Source organism: Lynx rufus, unplaced genomic scaffold, assembly GCF_022079265.1.
Source record: "Lynx rufus isolate CCGP_SWC_20201006 ecotype Redwood Valley unplaced genomic scaffold, mLynRuf1.p SCAF_1, whole genome shotgun sequence".
In the NCBI taxonomy this organism is placed as follows: domain Eukaryota; kingdom Metazoa; phylum Chordata; class Mammalia; order Carnivora; family Felidae; genus Lynx; species Lynx rufus.
In genome coordinates this window covers 36,121,242-36,138,353 of record NW_025814823.1, presented here as the reverse complement: position 1 = coordinate 36,138,353, position 17,112 = coordinate 36,121,242, and the positions used below count along the sequence as shown (strand labels likewise).

Sequence of the window (17,112 nt, the reverse complement as noted above, 5' to 3'; positions counted from 1 at the left end):
GATGCTATTTCTAAGTGACCATAACCTCTCTCTGTGTCTTCTTTTCTTATATATAAAAATGGAAGGAGATTCAGTTTTATTTTAAAACCGTTTATTGAATGCTTAGTCTATTCCAGGTGCTGGGGAATTTAAAGACAAATTAGAAATGGTCCCTATTCTCCAGGTGTATGTGACTGGTAAGGTTGCCCTTAGGATGTGGTTGTTTTATTCTTGTTCTGACAATCTATGATGCATTTATCTTTACCTTCCTTGGAGCACATTTGGGAAGAGAGGTGATAACTAACTTAAGTCTGTGGGAAACATATACATGGATAGTGTCCTTGGGCCAGGAAGTAAATCTGAGACCTGATTATTGCCTCTTCTGCTCATTGAGATGACTGTATTTGCTTCATAAAGCCAACAACACCTAGGAAACCACTTTGCATACCTTTGATTTCATCCTGTGTCTCAGGAAGCAACAACTGAATTTCAAAGCATAAGCTGCTTTGAACATTTTAAGATGGTTTGAACATTTAATCCTAGAGACCTCTCTTTCTCCCTCTTTTTTTTTTTTCCTTTTGTTACCTCTTCACCTCTTTTTTCTCTTACATGGAGCCCCCTGCTAGGAAGTGCTAAATGGCAATATACTTAGAAGTTTTTCTTGAAGCAATTAAAAAAGAAGAGTTTGATATTTCCTGTTACAGAATTTTAAGAGGTAGATTTTGTGTTAAATTAGTACTTAGCACATTACTTTTTGCTGTTTTTAAGCAATTTTTTCCCCATACAAATGTCATACTAATCTCTATGTCATTTCTATTCATGAGGAAGAAACATTTGCACAGTGCTTATTCATCCATGAATGCAGTTTATAGTTAAACCACATAATGCCTGATGGTACTATGCTGACAGGCACAGAATAACTAGAACAGATTTTGTTTCCTAAAGATTGATCATTTATAGATCAGTTGATAATTTTTTTTCCAGGTTGCTTCTTACATTGATGATGAGAAATCTTTTACTTTTGTAAAAAGCTATGGATTTCAATGAACCTCTGTCAGCACCACAGGCCTACCTACTCAATATCACTTTTTATCTTGCACGTCTTTTCCAGAAAAGATAAGAAATAATATTTGCCCCTATTTTTAAAAATCATGCTGAAAATAGTAGAGGTGGGGGCCAAGGTTTTGAAAGAATGGGTTTGTTAGTGACAACTTGTTAGTACAACAACATGCTGGCCTTGCAAATTTCTAAGAAAACACAGAGCGTTTTTACTTAATTTGTGTTTTAATATTTCAGTAAGTACCAGCTTTTTATGTTTAAATATTATATATATGTATTTTTTTTTGTTATCAAGCATCTTTGTTTCCTTCCCTTGCCCCCTCACTTTGTTTTTGATGTATTTTATGAAATGTATAGTCTGACTTTCATTAGGCTATTACCATTCTCTCCGATTTTATTCAGAAATTAATTTCTACCACGAGTTAAAAGATTGCAGTGTAAAGTAATTTGGTATAATGTCTCTTTACGTTTAATTTATTAAGTTTATTTTATAGAGAAGTAGTTCATATGTAATATGCTTGAGTGAATGTAAGTTTTACTGCAATGGCTTATATTCTATAGTTCAGAAGAGTTATTTAGTGGGTCCAAAAATAGTTAATATGAGACCTTCTGTGGGTCACAGCATTCTGATTATAACTGTTATATTAAGGGTGATAAATTTATTTATTTTTTTATTTATTTATAATTTTTTTAATGTTTATTTATTTATTTTTAATTTTTTTTTCAACGTTTTTATTTATTTTTGGGACAGAGAGAGACAGAGCATGAACGGGGGAGGGGCAGAGAGAGAGGGAGACACAGAATCGGAAACAGGCTCCAGGCTCCGAGCCATCAGCCCAGAGCCTGACGCGGGGCTCGAACTCACGGACCGCGAGATCATGACCTGGCTGAAGTCGGACGCTTAACCGACCGTGCCACCCAGGCGTCCCAATGTTTATTTATTTTTGAGACAGAGACAGAGCATGAACGGGGGAGGGTCAGAGAGAGAGGGAGACACAGAATCTGAAGCAGGCTCCAGGCTCTGAGCTGTCAGCACAGAGCCCGACGCGGGGCTCGAACTCACGGACCGTGAGATCATGACCTGAGCCGAAGTCGGACGCTTAACCGATTGAGCCACCCAGGTACTCCAAGGGTGATAAATTAAAAAAAAAAAACAAAAACTAAACAAACAATGTTCTATTAATTAGACCAAAAGACTTAACTTGATTTACTTGGATCGATAAGCTTCCTAAATTCTGTAGTAGGCTTCACCATGAGCATATTAAGTGAAACAAAGTTTTTTTTTTTTTGTTATATTAACCTAGTTTTAAATTATTTTGGTATAAAGCAGTTTTAGGAATAGTGACTTTATTTTCCACAGTGATTGAAAGGGATAGCCATATGAATAATCCTATATCATTTATGTTAGCTTTTGAATGTCCCCATGGTTATACTTTTGCATATACAGATTGTTAAAAATTCACTTCAAAGTAGGAAGTCCCGCTTGGAACATTAACACAGGAGGGCACGATGAATACAGTCTGTCCACGTGTGTCAGTGTCGGCCCCAGTAAAACTCTCAAGTTACTCTTTATGTGTTTGATTTCAAGCTTCCCTGCTTCATGTGAAATAAGAATAAATACGGAGTAGGATGTCAACAAGGCAAACAGTTAAGCAGATGCTGTAGGTGTTTCATGAAACATGAAAGTGAGATTTGAAATGCCTACAGGTAATCTGTGTGTTGCTGATAGTGGAGAGTAAACTCGTCACTTTTGAAGTAGCATCCTGGTTTGAAAACTCTGACTTCTATTCAACTTTTTTTTTCTTACCTTCACTGTAATAGTGATTCCAGGCTTTTCTTTTCCTAGGAGGGTATCAGAGTATGTTTCTTGCTTAAGTACATTCTTTTTTTTTTTTTTTTTTTTTTTTAATTTTTTTTTTTTTCAACGTTTATTTATTTTTGGGACAGAGAGAGACAGAGCATGAACGGGGGAGGGGCAGAGAGAGAGGGAGACACAGAATCGGAAACAGGCTCCAGGCTCTGAGCCATCAGCCCAGAGCCTGACGCGGGGCTCGAACTCACGGACCGCGAGATCGTGACCTGGCTGAAGTCGGACGCTTAACCGACTGCGCCACCCAGGCGCCCCTTAAGTACATTCTTGAATTAGTTACTCCATGGCTTTCACTGGACAGGGAGGAGACAAGTGAAATAGTTGACAAGTGTCTGCCAATCTAAATGACAAATAGCTTTTTTTTTTTGGTGTGGTAGGAATCAGAAATTCTGAACATTTATAAGTGAGTAAGCTGTATTCACAAGTGTACAAATGAAGAAGATTTTTTTTAAACAATATTTGTTTTCATTTAAAAATGTGTTTGGTTTTCTTATTGTCATAGGAAATGCTCTATTGTGTCTTAAGAAAATGGTATTATATCTTGGTATGTGACTTGTTCTTAATGTTTATAATATTTTGCTTTTGGTTATTGGGTGAAACTTTGTCTTTAAAGTTCAATTTTTCAAAGGCCACACACACACACATACAATCATACATACAAACACATATACAAAGAGATAAACACAGTTATATATCCTAAAATTTTCTTTCCCCTACTTTCTAAAAAAACAGATGATATTCTTGTTCAAAGCTTCCTAAATCACCACTGGAAAAAAAATTGTGTTAATTCCCATTAAGGTAGTTTTTCTATAACCAAGGTAAGCAATTGTCTATTGGCAGTGATGTCCTAATTACATTAGTATACTGTGATTATACCAGTGGGTTTATGAAAAGAGGTGGTTTGGTCAAGATGAAAATGTTCATTTAAAAATAATGATGAAACTCTTAAAACAATCGAACTTTGAAACTTAGGAAATTAGGATGCATTTCAGTGGTTTGAGAAATTTTCCTAAGACTTTTCTTTTCAATACGTACATCTGAGTTCTCCCTCTTTAAATCTTTTTTTTTTTTTTTAAGTTTATGTGTTTTACCTTGAGAGAGAGAGAGTGAGAACCAGTGCAGAAGAGGGAGAGAGAGAGGGAAGGAGACAGAGAATCCCAAGCAGGCTCTGCACTGTTAGTGCAGAGCCTGGTGTAGTGCTTGAACTCATGAACCGTGAGATCATGACCTGTGCTAAAACCAAGAGTTAGACTCTTAAGCGACTGAGCCACCCAGGCGCATCTTTCCTCTTTAAATATTGCCCGATTTCTGCTCTTTGTAAAAGTTTAAAGTGAGGCTTATCCAGTGGTGTGTTGGTAAATGTTTAATGGCCAGCTCTCTGGGTGGGGGGAGATGGGGTGATTGGCAGCATTTGCTGATTTCTGCATTGTGTTACTTCCCACAGGGCAGATTCTAGCTACCAACACAATGTTGCTGGACACGGAGCACAGAAGTGATGGACATAGTCTGGTTTATCCCATCACTGCTCTCACAAATAATATGTATCATGAGTGATTTTGCACATGATATTCTTATGTTGTATTTATGATTAGAATATAACAAATATGAAATATTTGTGAGCATATCTTATTGTGATATTCTAAACTAGAATACTGACCATGCATAACTGCCTTTGTTTTTTGTTTTTTGTTTTCCTATTTATCAGTTGGGTGGAAAGTTTTGGACATGAGGGGCTTGGATTATTACTGGACATTTTGGAAAAACTGATTAGTGGCAAAATGTAAGTATATTCATTTTTATTTTCAATTAAGCTACATTTGCATGTCCAGCGATAATCCCAACAGTGATGTTTTTTATGCCAATGCAGACAAGAAAAAATTGTAAAGAAGAAGCAGCATAAAGTCATACAGTGTCTAAAAGCTTTGATGAACACACAGGTATGTACATAGGTAATTACATTGTATTCGTTCTTCACTGGTACTTACAGAATTCGTATAAAATAGAGTTGTGTGTAGTACAGAATTTGCACTGAAGTGATGTACTGCTTTGATAAGCTGTTGAGTACAAATCCTTGTGGGTGGGTTGATCCTCCCTTTCTACCCTCCTTTCTGTTCCCCCCTCTCTCTTCCTCCTTCCTTCTCAATTTTCAGAAGTATAGCAAAAATAAGCTTTGAAATCATACATGATAATTGAACGTGATCTGCAGTAATATTTATTATCAAAGAATCAAGTGGGAAAGATTTAGTTTTCATAGCCTAGAAATTTAAATCTACAATCAAATTAATGTGAAAAGGTGTGAAACGATTAGAAGCAGGTCCCCAAAATGGAGCAATGATGCTTCATACAAGTAATATTGAAACCAAAGGCAATATGGCAGGTCTGCAGAGTTTGCAAATTTGAAGAGGATACGTAAGAAGAGAGGAACACTTGAAGCTCCTAACTGAAGTTAGATTTTTCGGACAGTGTTCCCATTTTTAAATATTGTATACTGTTAATTGCAGAAATTGGCTCTATCACATGGCATGTCTTTAGCTTCAACATCTAAACATATCTACCTCATGATGGGTACAGTAATGATCAGTGTTTTAGTTGCCATTAGACAGCAGGAGAGGAATTTTACCTGTGGTGTTAGGGTGATTTGTGTTTCACAGCAAAACTGCCTGTATATTTCTGATTAATTTCAAATTTTTAATATTTTGTCTTACATTTTAAAAATAAGCCTTTAGAGCCTTACACACTTAAGTACTGGTACTTCAGTTATTAACATTCATATTTCTTTTTATTAAATGTAGCAAATACTTCTATTTTCCTTTTTTTCTTTTTTTCTAATGTTTATTTTTGAGGGAGAGACTGAGTATGAGAGGGGAAGGGGCAGAGAGAGAGAGACGGAGACACAGAATCCAAAGCAGGCTCCAGGCCCTGAGCTGTCAGCACAGAGCCTGATGCAGGACTCTAATTAAGGAGCTGTGAGATCATGACCTGAGCCACAATTTGATGCTTAACTGACTGAGCCACCTAGGCGCCCCAATATTTTTTAATCCTTCATGTCTTATTTATTTTTCAGCATTTTCTTGAGCTGAGATTTCTGTTTTTGCACAATGAGATATTTTTCACCTCCCTGCCTTCTCCAATCAGATATGATTTTCTTTCTTTTCTATTTTTTAATGTTTTGTTTTTTGAGAGAGTGTGAGTGGGGGAGGGGAAGAGGGAAAGAGAGTAGAGGATCTGAAGTGGGATCTGCCCTGACAAGCTGACAGCAGCAAGCTCCTCGTGGGGCTCAAACTCACGAACTGTGAGATCACAGCCTGAGCCAAAGTTGGACGCTCAACTGACTGAGCCACCCAGGCACCTCTAATATGATTTTCAAGGGGAATATCTGATGTAGAAATCCTCTTTATATTGTTACATATTCACATATATTCTATATTTGAACGGATTGTTCTGTGAGAATTAGTTTTTAGTTAGACTGCATATTCTTTTTTACAATATGTCTTAAGAGTAAATGAAGAAAGCGATTTTTCTATCCTGAGGACATAATATTGCTTTAGAGAGGCTCCTTGTAAATTGAGAATATAGAAATTGGAAATTTCCCTGATGATAAGGCTGACAGTAGAGAAAATCCAGGAACATTTTTTTAAACTAAAGGGGCATGTGGATCATTCTTTGATTTTGGGAAGAATACCAGGATTAAAGTGAGATGAGGTGGTGTACAGAAGCAATTTCCTACTTCAGACTGACCTGGGGAGGGAGTCAACTTTATATATTTAGGTTCTGATTGATACAGTGTGTTCCCTTATAATGGATTGCTTTTGCTTATAGTTTGTATCTGTGGAGCTGGAATCTATTTCCATTTGTGTTGATGGCTATCATCTGTGCTAATAAGAATAAAAAGTTGCTGATACTTGAAATTATTCTATTTTCTGAATTCTAAACTTAATAATATATGAAATAATTTTTCGGTAAAGTCCCCCTCCTCCCCAAGATTTGTTGATGGTTTTTCATTTATGTCACTGTTTACTCTTTACAAGAGTTCCTCGAATAATGAAAAAAATATAGGCTCTGAGAGGGGAAAAAAAGTGGTACCTTCTTAGGCACTAGTAATTATGTAATTAATGAGTAAATCTGGTAACAGATGAAAGTGAGTTTCTTATAACACTAAATTGGACTAAATAGTATTTTCTAAATGGAAAAAGATTTTGAATATTAGGGGAAACAATAAAACGATGAAAAGTTAAATATGTTTAAGAGGTGAGTAGAACAGGGGCTACATTTTGGTCTGTTAACATTTTGTGTGTTGCTTTAAGGTGTACACCCCCCAGCATAGGTGTTTTGCTCCTGAAGCCAGCCCCCTTCCCAGTGTTATCTCTGCTACTGGGATTAACTCACCATAAGTAGTTAGTGATTGAGCATCAGGATTCATGCCCTATTGAGTATCATACACAAGGATTTAGGGCCTTCACCTTCCCCTACCTAACACTTTTCCAGTGGCTTGACATTCTATCTGTTAGGTAATAATGGGCCTCAAGTAGAAAGCAAATGGAACCTGGCTTTATTCCTCGATTTAGAACATATGAGTTTTCATAGAAACCAGAGTGGCCCCTTGATATTCAGTAGAGAGACACCTTAGACCTTCCAAAATTTGTCAACGCCTCTCTAACGTTCTAATAGGCTTCATTTAATGCACTTTAAATGCTAGCACTGGTAAGTTGATTATTTCTTTCACAGAGTCAACAGTTTTTGTTTGCTTTGCTTTGTTTTTTAAATAATTGAACAAGAGTAATTTTAATGAAGTAGGCGGCAATTCTGTCTTTAGTTCTAGATGCTCAGTGGTGGTAATCTGGCCTCATTCCAGTTTTACAATGAGCGCGGCATGTTTTTATGTTAGCAAAGTCAGAATACTGCCGATGGTGGAGCTTTGGAGTTTAGGAAGTGCTAGTGAAAACTCTGAAATCAGAGAATGCTCGTATTTTGCTCTCTACTCATAATGGTTTAGAGCTAGAGGGCTTCACAGAGAAGGTAGTTAGTATCACTTGGAGGAAATCGGTATGAGCTGTTTTGAGTATTTGGAGGAGCCACAGGACTCTGATTCCAGACGGGCAGGAGTTGGCTAAGGACATCCAAGTGGGTGGGAAATGAAAGGGAAATGCTTTACTGAATCCTCTGGTTTCTCAGGACAGAGCCAGCTCTTTGGCACTTGGTAATCATTGACTGATTGGCTTTTTGAATTGCATCTAAGTGGTACTTTATAAACCTCTGACAATTCCCTATAATGGTTATTGAAGAACATTGTAGTCCTTGGCCCCATGCCTGCTTTCTCTTTCTTTGTTTCCAGTTAGGAGACAGCCCAGGGCATCACAAAAGGGATCATTTCCTGACTGGCTTAGCTATCTATTTGTAAACTTTTCCCTGCCACCAACAAGACTGAGATGTCTCTCCAGAAAGCATATCCTGGGCCCTTGGCCCTTCTGCCTGTGCTGCTTCCTTGGTACCTGTGTTCCTTAGATAGTGGTTGAAAACAAATGCAGTGTTTTCAGCAGTGTGACGGCTTGTTTATATAAATGACGTAGGTACGATAGGAAAATTAGAAATAAGATTTCATACCACTCACAGCATTTGGGTCTAAGCTTGTTATAGATTTAACTTTGATAATTATATCTAGTGTTAACTTTGAGTTAAGCTGTAGTTCATAGGTCTGTAATTGGGATTAAAGTCCTTTTTAGTGTTCAGTAGTAATTCTAATCAACCAATTTCTCACTCTTTAGAAGGATCCTTTGGGATACATAGAAGATAAATCATATTGTTTTATTGCTTCTATTTATCCTCTGTTATTTGATACTTATCTCCCATAGATTGTAAGTGGGCCCTAAGAGATGTATATATCCTCAAATCAAAACACGAAGTCATTAACATGACTCCTTATCTTCTAATTGGATGTGGCATCCTGGCAGTAGCAAACAAACTTTATCCTTGTCCAGCATCATCCCATTTATATAATGTGTTTACAACTGCATTGTCTTTCTGATGATAAAATACCAGTCGGATCAGAGTATCTATGCTCCTCATGGCAGTTTCTACACGGGATCTGTCCAAATCTTCTTTCAACCTGTGCCCATTTTATGAACTCAGCATTACTATCTAGGTGTGTGTTATGTAATGTGGTCACCACCTGTGGCTATTGAGCACTTGAAAGGTGGCTCGTCTGAACTGAGATGTGTTGTAAATATAAAACACACACTGGGTTTTGAATACTTAGTTATTTTTTCTTCCTGTCTCATCAATAAATGTTTTATATTGATTATGTTGAAATGATAATATTTTAGATATACTGGATTAATTTGATTAAAATTTTACTTTTTTATTGGAAAACTAGATATTGTGTGGGTGGCTTTCATTATATTTCTCTGGGTTAGAGCTGATCTGTGTATTTACTTGTGTGGTATATCCCTTACCAACCATCCTTCCCAGGAAAGCTCCTTATGGCCTCAGTGTCTGGTACAAAAACTGACTTTTTATTTTGTGTGCTTCTGTTGGGAAATCTCCATTTTCCTCACTGTTTCTCCCTTTCTCCAGTTGGATACTTAGCCTTCTTAGTAATTGTAAGTCATACTATTGTAAAATCACCTTTGAGGAGTTATGTTTGGTTGACTATCATAGTTTTTGATGTGAATAAGTCTATGAATTTTTTCCAAGATGTTATACATTCCTTATAGTTTCTAGCTTGTACAAAGTAAAAAAAAAAACTATTATCCTATAAACTTTTTTAATAACTGTATTTCCTCTAGGGCACTATTTTTTTTCCCCCAATAAACTGCTAACATTTAACCTCTTATTTCCAAAATGTTATAGTATGGCTTGGAAAGAATTATGAGTGAAGAGAGAAGTCTTTCTCTATTAGCCAAAGCCATCGATCCCAAGTACCCAAGTATGATGACAGATGTGGTAAAACTCCTCTCTGCAGTATGCATTGTAGGGGAGGAAAGCATGTAAGTCCTCTCAACTCATTTCTCTAATTATATAACAATATAATTTGATTTACTTAATGTTTTCATTGTTCTATTTTAGACCAGAATTTACTGTTAATAAATGAAGTATTACTTAAGCAGATGATTTAGATTCATAATTGTCTGAACAGAAATGTTTGAGTAATAATTATTTCTCAATCAGTATAGTAGTTATGGGCTAACCTTTTTCTATGAAAAACTTATTTCTTCATCGTATTTAAGTTGTTCTGAATTCAAACCCTAAAAAAAAATTCTCAACAAAGACTTAAAAAATATGCAAATGGATTCTGTTTCTTAAGTGATTTTTGTTTTCCAGATAGAGTTAATTCAAATTGTAGGTCATGCAATTTCCCTTGTAAAAGCAAACATCATATTATTTGAAAATCTGTTTGTAAGGCAGATTTTAAAAATGCTATTTGTGGGGCACCTGAGTGGCTTAGTTGGTTGAGCCTCCGACTCTTGATTTCAGCTCAGGTCATGATCTCATGGTTCATGGGCTTGAGCCCCCGAGCCTCTCCACTCGCCCCACTTGGGCTCCGTGCTGGAGCAGCCTGGAGCCTGCTTTGGGAGTTTCTCTCATTCCCTCTCTCTTTGCCCCTCCCTAGCCCATGCTCACACTCTTTCCCCCAAAATACATACATAAACTTAAAAAAATAATAAAAGTGCTATATGTAATAGTACTTTACTGGTTGAGGGTAGTCTTTGACCATAAAATACATCCTGAAGTTAAACTTTAAAGACATTATCCACGCATATTAGGATTGTAAGCAAAAGACCATTACATACATATTAAAAGATAATTATAAAGATAAACCTCCACCCCCCTTTTTTTTCTTTTTTGAAAGGTTGGGATTCTTATTACAGGAAGCAGTTAAAAATTATTTAAAATATCTTTTAAAAAGGGTGAAGATATAAAAACAGAACAACCTACAGAGTAAATAAATAGCCCTTTCATAAAGGCTAGGTAGAGAGGCCTGTAAGCAGAACCTCCCGCACGCATTTGAAAATTGTCCTTGTGGCGACCCTCCTGGGCCTGGCAACTGTTGAGCTGCTCTGTGTGGATTATTGGAGAGTCAGCAGGAAAGACTCAGGCCCCGCCCTTGGCTGCACAGGTAGCTACGGTGTGTGTCCACAGACAGGGATGTCCCCTCGCGGCTGCACAGCTAGGTGTGTGTCCACGGACAAGGATGTCCCCCCATGGCTACACGGGTAGCTACAGCGTGTGTCCACGGACAAGGATGTCCCCCCGCGGCAACACGGGTAGCTAGGTGTGTGTCCACGGACAAGGATGTCCCCAGCAGCAGCGCCAGCACGTGAAGCCAGGTACAGCTGCACCACATTCCCTTAACTGTTTCAAAAAGACCATAGTAACTTTATTGTAAAAACCCTAAGAGGGTATTTAATATTGACACACAAGATGCACCTAGTGCTCCCCCCTCCGCCTTTCTTCCTCTCCTCCTCCCGCTCCATTCTCCTCCTCCCTCTTTCCACCCATTTCTTGTGTCTTCTCTCTTCCCTCTTGCCTCCTTAACACCTTCTCCTTTCCTTTCCTTTTCCCTCCTCTTGGCCATCTCCTTTCCCTCTTCTTTCTTTACCCTCTTTCTCTTTTTCCTCCTCTTTTTTCACCTTCCTCTTCTTCTACTTCTTCCATATTTATTATTTCTTGACTTCATAATAGGTTATTAAAATGATACAGATAACATTTACAGACTACATGTTTACGTCTACAAACTGACCTACAATACATTAGATCGTGTTAACACACTTTCTTTAAAGGTGTAGCGACTGTAGCTCTTTAACTGCTACTTTTTATGTGCGTATTTTTATGTGCGTATTTTTTATGTGCGAATGTGTGTATATAAATCCTTACTACTGTGTATTTTTGGCTATCAGACTTCATTTACACTGAAAAGGAAGTAGAGTGTAGTGATTAAGGAAACCAGGACAGTGCTCACCACAAAGACTGTCTGATTTCAGATCCTTGCTTCATCATTTAGGAGACGTGAGACCTTAGAAAAATTGCTTAACATTTTTCTCCCTCAGTTTCTTGCTCTATAATACGGGACAATACCAACTTCATAGACTTATATACATTAAAAAGAGTTAATATTTGTAAACTGATTTAAATAATGCCTGATGTGTAGAAAGCACTTTATAAATGTTTGATAAGTTATCCTCATCATAGGGTTATTAGGCATAAATGAATTAAAACATGTAGCTAGTACTTGATACATGCTATGTACTCAGCAAGCTTTTAAAATGTTGCTGGTTCTGGGAGTAGTGACTCTGGAATTGAATAGATCAAGCAGTTGTATTAAGGCATTTAGATTATTTGCTGTTGGCAATTTAATTAATTTCAAATTTTCTGATAGCCTTGAAGAGGTTTTAGAAGCTTTAACATCAGCTGGAGAAGAAAGAAACGTTGACAGATTTTCATCTATTGTGGAAGGTCTCAGGCATGATTCAGCTCAGCTGCAGGTAAGTTTCAGGTATAATCTTACATATTGTTTTATAACTGTTTTCGGACTGGCTTATATTTAAGTACGAAACCCTGCATGCCATTGAATGTTTTATAACATTTCAAATAAATGTATAGAATTCTAATGTATAATATATCACAATGTGTTCTTATAGTTATAATTTGGTGTATACCTATTATTATTTCCTTGGGTTACTTTGTTAGATGCTGACTTACTAGGGATTTCTATAAAATCGATAATCAAAGTCCATGAATTCTTTATTTTCTGTTAGTCTTACTACTTGATAATTACAACTTTTTATGAAGTTTGGACAATTAAGTGAATTACGGCTTTTTGCTGAATTATTAGTTTTTATATCTGAAAAGTTAAGAGTTTGCATGAATAATAAGGAGACCAAGGTACACTAGGATTTTCAAAGATATTTAAATATTTAAGTGCTGTTGGGGCACCTGGGTGGCTCAGTTGGTTGAGTGTCCAACTTTGACTCAGGTCATGATCTTGTCAGGCTCTTTGGCTGACGGCTCAGAGCCTGGAGCCTGCTTCCGGTTCTGTGTCTCCCTTTCTTTCTGCCCCTTCCCTGCTCACACACTGTCTTCTGTCTCTCAAAAATAAATAAATATTAAAAAATAAATTAAAAAAAATTTAAGTGCTGTTAGAAAGTCACTTAGTTTTTTAAGGAAGTTATTTTTAGACTTACTAGTATAGTGTCCAAGCTGTATAACTAATGTTTATATAATTTCTCCTTTTTTTTTTTTTTAAAAAAAAAGAGGGGTTTTGTTTTAATTGCTGGAATTGTTACAGTTCTTGCTAATAACCTGAGTATCTTTAAGGAAATAATTAATACCTGACTCCCACCTCTGGATATTTTAAAAATTTTAATTGGTATGACCTGGCTATTGGGATTTTTAAAGATTCTCAGATGATTCTAATGTGCAGCAATGATTAAAGACCAAAATGTGCTAATAATAGCTACAAAGTAAATTTATTTCCCCCTTAATTTGTAAAAAACTTCTAGTTTTAAGTTTTATTTAAAGGTCTGTGCAGCTTGGCCTCTGTATTATTTTTCATTGTGGTAGGAATAAAGAAACCAAATCTTATGTTAAATTAAAAAAAAAAGATGGTATTTGATGAGCAATCAGAAAATTTTAGAGATGTCCAAATTAAAAAATGTATTACAGTATTTCTGATGATGGTGTTTGTGATGATGACCTTTCTGATGACAGTATTTGTGAATGGCTGGTGAGGAACCCTGTTGTGATTTGTTTCTCTGGGCAACAGGTAGGGCTGGAGATCCGAGTATATATTCCCTAATGCATAGGTCCTGTTACCAGAGCTTCTGGAAAGAAGCCTCTCCTTACTCATCAGGGCTTGTCAGAGAGCATGGGAGTAGGGGCCTGGGATGTGTTATCACCTCTGATGTGGACCTTGCTCCTTCAGATTTTTCATACGTACGCTAGAGTCTTAGAGTCTACAGTGTGTATCCACGGACAAGGATGTCATTGCTCTCATTTCCCTTCTCTTTTTTTTTTTTTTTTAATGTTTCTTTTCTTTGAGAGTGTATGGGCGGGGGTGGGGCAGAGAGAGTGGGGGACAGAGGACCCAAAGGGGGTTTTACACTGACAGCAACGAGTCCCCTGTGGGGTTCGAACTCATGAACCGTGAGATCATGACCTGGTCCAAAGTTGGACACTCAACTGACTAAACTACCCAGGAGCCCCTCCCTTCTCCTCCTTTCTCATCTGGCCCCAGACCTCCTATTTACCACAAGCCTAATGAAGAGTAAACACAGAAAAAGCTTCATAGAGAAAAGCTGATTACTTTACCTGAATTTTCCTTTAGTACCCAGGTTACCTTTTACCCGTATAATGTTTGTGCAGATAGCAACAGGTTATCAGATGAATTTTGGTCATTTGCATAGCATATTAGATAGAGATCATGTCCAGTTTTTAAAATCTCACTTAGGAAATGTAATAGTCACATATAAACTTTATCCCCTAAATACTTTTTGTGCTAGTGTATACTTTTTGTATTTAATAATACATACATCCCAAGAGTGGAAGGGATGCTGTCTTGGAATGGAAGGAGTAGACTTCTGAGTCAGATAGCTTGACTTTAAGTCCCAGCTCTTCCCATCCTGGCTCTGTGACCCAGGATCATGCCCCAGACCTCTTCTTTGCCTCCATTTTTTTTTAATTGTAAGATAAGGAGACTGTTGGTCACTACCCCATGGTTGATGTGGGGATTATATAGATTAATGTATTTAAAATGTTTAGTTCATTTGCCATAAGAGTTGAGTAAATGGTAGACTTCAAAAGGAATTTTGTTCAATTAACAACCGTGGAGAATGGAGACTGAAGGCAATCTTCCTTTCTCAGAAACATTAGGAGTGTTGATACTAAAATTGTTACATAACTAGAGGCACCTGGGTGGCTCAGTTGGTTAAGCATCCAACTACGGCTTAGGTCATGATCTCACGGTTCATAGGTTCAAGCCCCACTTCAGGCTCCGTGATGACAGCTCAGAACCTGGAGCCTACTTTGGATTCTATCTCTCTGTCTCTCTCTCTGCCCGTCACCTGCTTGCATGCACACTTGCTCTCTCTCAAAAATAAACAAACATAAAAAAGAGAAACCATCAAAAGATTTAAAAAAATTGTTACATAATTAGAACTTAGCAATACCCGTGAACATATCTCAGATTAACAAAATGTATGCTCACACAGAACCTGTTCATGTATTTTTATAGCAGCTTTATTTGTCATAGACTCAAATTGCGAACAACCCAGAAGTTCTTCAACAGATGAAGGGTTAAACTGTGGTACACCTGTATCATAGAGTACTACTCAGTAATGAAAAACAATGAACTATTGATATATACAACAGCTTACGTGAATCTCCAGAGAATTACCTTGATTGAAAAATGCCAGTGCTGTTGGTTACACACTTTGTGATTGCACTTATATAGCGTTCTTGAAAGAACCAAGTTTTAGAGACAGAGAACAGTTTAGTGGTTGCCAAAGATTTGGGACGGGGTCTGAGAAAGTGTTGGGTGTGACCATAAATGAATGGCAGCAGGGAGTTGTGTGTGGTGAAACAGTTCTGTATCTTGATCGTGGTGATGGTGACAAATGTATACATAGGATGAACTCACACAGAACTGTACATATACACACAAATGAGTGTAAGCCTGCTAAAAGCTAAGTAAGTTCTGTGGGTTGTACCAATTTCACTTTCCTGGTTTTTGTGTTGTATTATAATCATGCAAGGTGTTAGGAATACCTAGGATCTACCTGTGCATTTGTTTCTTTTTGCAACTTTCTGTGTATCTACAATTATTTCAAAATAAACAGTTAAGAACAAATCTTGGTAAAACTAAGGTCCCAGTTTATGGCAATATTATATCATTTAACATTTTAAAGCTCTGTCTGAGGAAAGGGGTAAAAACTGTCTTGTTAAGAACAAAGCCGTTTTGGGGTGCCTGGGTGGCTCAACTGGCTAAGCATTTGACTCTTGGTTTCCACTCAGGTTATGATCTCATGGTTCGTGGGTTTGAGCCCCACATCAGGCTCTGTGCTGACAGTGTGGAGCCTGCTTACGGTTCTCTCTGCACCACCCCCCCCCCCCGCCCCTCATCTCTCTCTCTCTCTCTCTCTCAAAATAAAATTTTAAGAAAAAAAAGAACAAAGCCATGTTTAATCTCGGTAAATAACATGATTGACAGTTGAAAGGTGACCATTATAACCTTAAAATTTGTTATTTGCCTATTAAATTTGTTTTGGCTATCAAACATTGAGGTACATCTATTCGAACTTTAAGAATTATAACTGACTACCATATGAACCTGAAGGCAAACTACATGTATCAAAAACATTCTTGGGTATATTTAGTCATTTCTATTATGGTAGTTATTCTCATTGAAGATGCTACCATATGGAAAAATGATTGGTGTAGTTATAATAAATTTATATTTAGCTAGTAAATATCTATACAATTCCCTGAAAGAGAATAGTCAGTTAACAATTGAGAGTGGATTACTAGTTTAAAGACGACATTAAGACTTGAAGAAATTTAAACATTTATCTAAAGATCTGATATAAATTTGAAATGATTTTTTTAACAGCTTTATTGAGATAAAATCCACGTATCATAAAAGTTACCCATGTGACATGGACAGTTCAGTATTTTGTGTATAATCAGAGTTGTGTAGCCTTCACCATAATCAACTTTAGAACCTTTTATTTACCCCTAAAAGAATCCCCCCACCCTACCCCTTCACGGTCAGCTTGCAATGCCCTCCTTCCCTCTAGCTCTAGGCAACTGCTAATCTACTTTCTCTCCCTATAGATTTTCATATTCTGGACATTTGATAAGAATAATACAATATGAGGTCCTTTCTGACTGATTGCATTCACTTAACATAATATTTTCAAGGTTCATTCATGTTGAAGTATGTGTCGCAACCTCATTTTTTTTTCTGCTCCAAATATGCGTATTGTATGGATATTCCACATTTTGTTGATCATTTGTCAGTTGGTGGACATGTGAATTGTTTCTGCTTTTTGGTTTTTATGAGTAATGCTGCCTGTGAAAATTTGTGGAGATGATTTCTTTTTTTTTTTTTTTTTTTTTCTTCAATGACTGCTTGTTTGCCGTATTTAGCCTTAGGGGAATAAAGGTCGGGGCAGGGCTAGCAGCAACACCTCCCCTTGATAGTTGTTTAAATC

The 17,112-nt window shown here is 37.0% G+C and overlaps 1 protein-coding gene across 1 annotated transcript in view; it reads left to right on the top strand.

The window, feature by feature from the left end:
• Nucleotides 1-17,112, top strand: part of DIAPH3 (diaphanous related formin 3) — a 505,118-nt gene that overhangs the window by 135,128 nt on the left and 352,878 nt on the right. Inside the window, exons 5-8 of the mRNA XM_047080525.1 lie at nucleotides 4,614-4,688; nucleotides 4,776-4,845; nucleotides 9,755-9,891; nucleotides 12,282-12,387. Of these exons, the coding sequence (XP_046936481.1) occupies nucleotides 4,614-4,688; nucleotides 4,776-4,845; nucleotides 9,755-9,891; nucleotides 12,282-12,387 (388 nt within the window). The remainder of the gene's footprint in view (nucleotides 1-4,613; nucleotides 4,689-4,775; nucleotides 4,846-9,754; nucleotides 9,892-12,281; nucleotides 12,388-17,112) is intronic.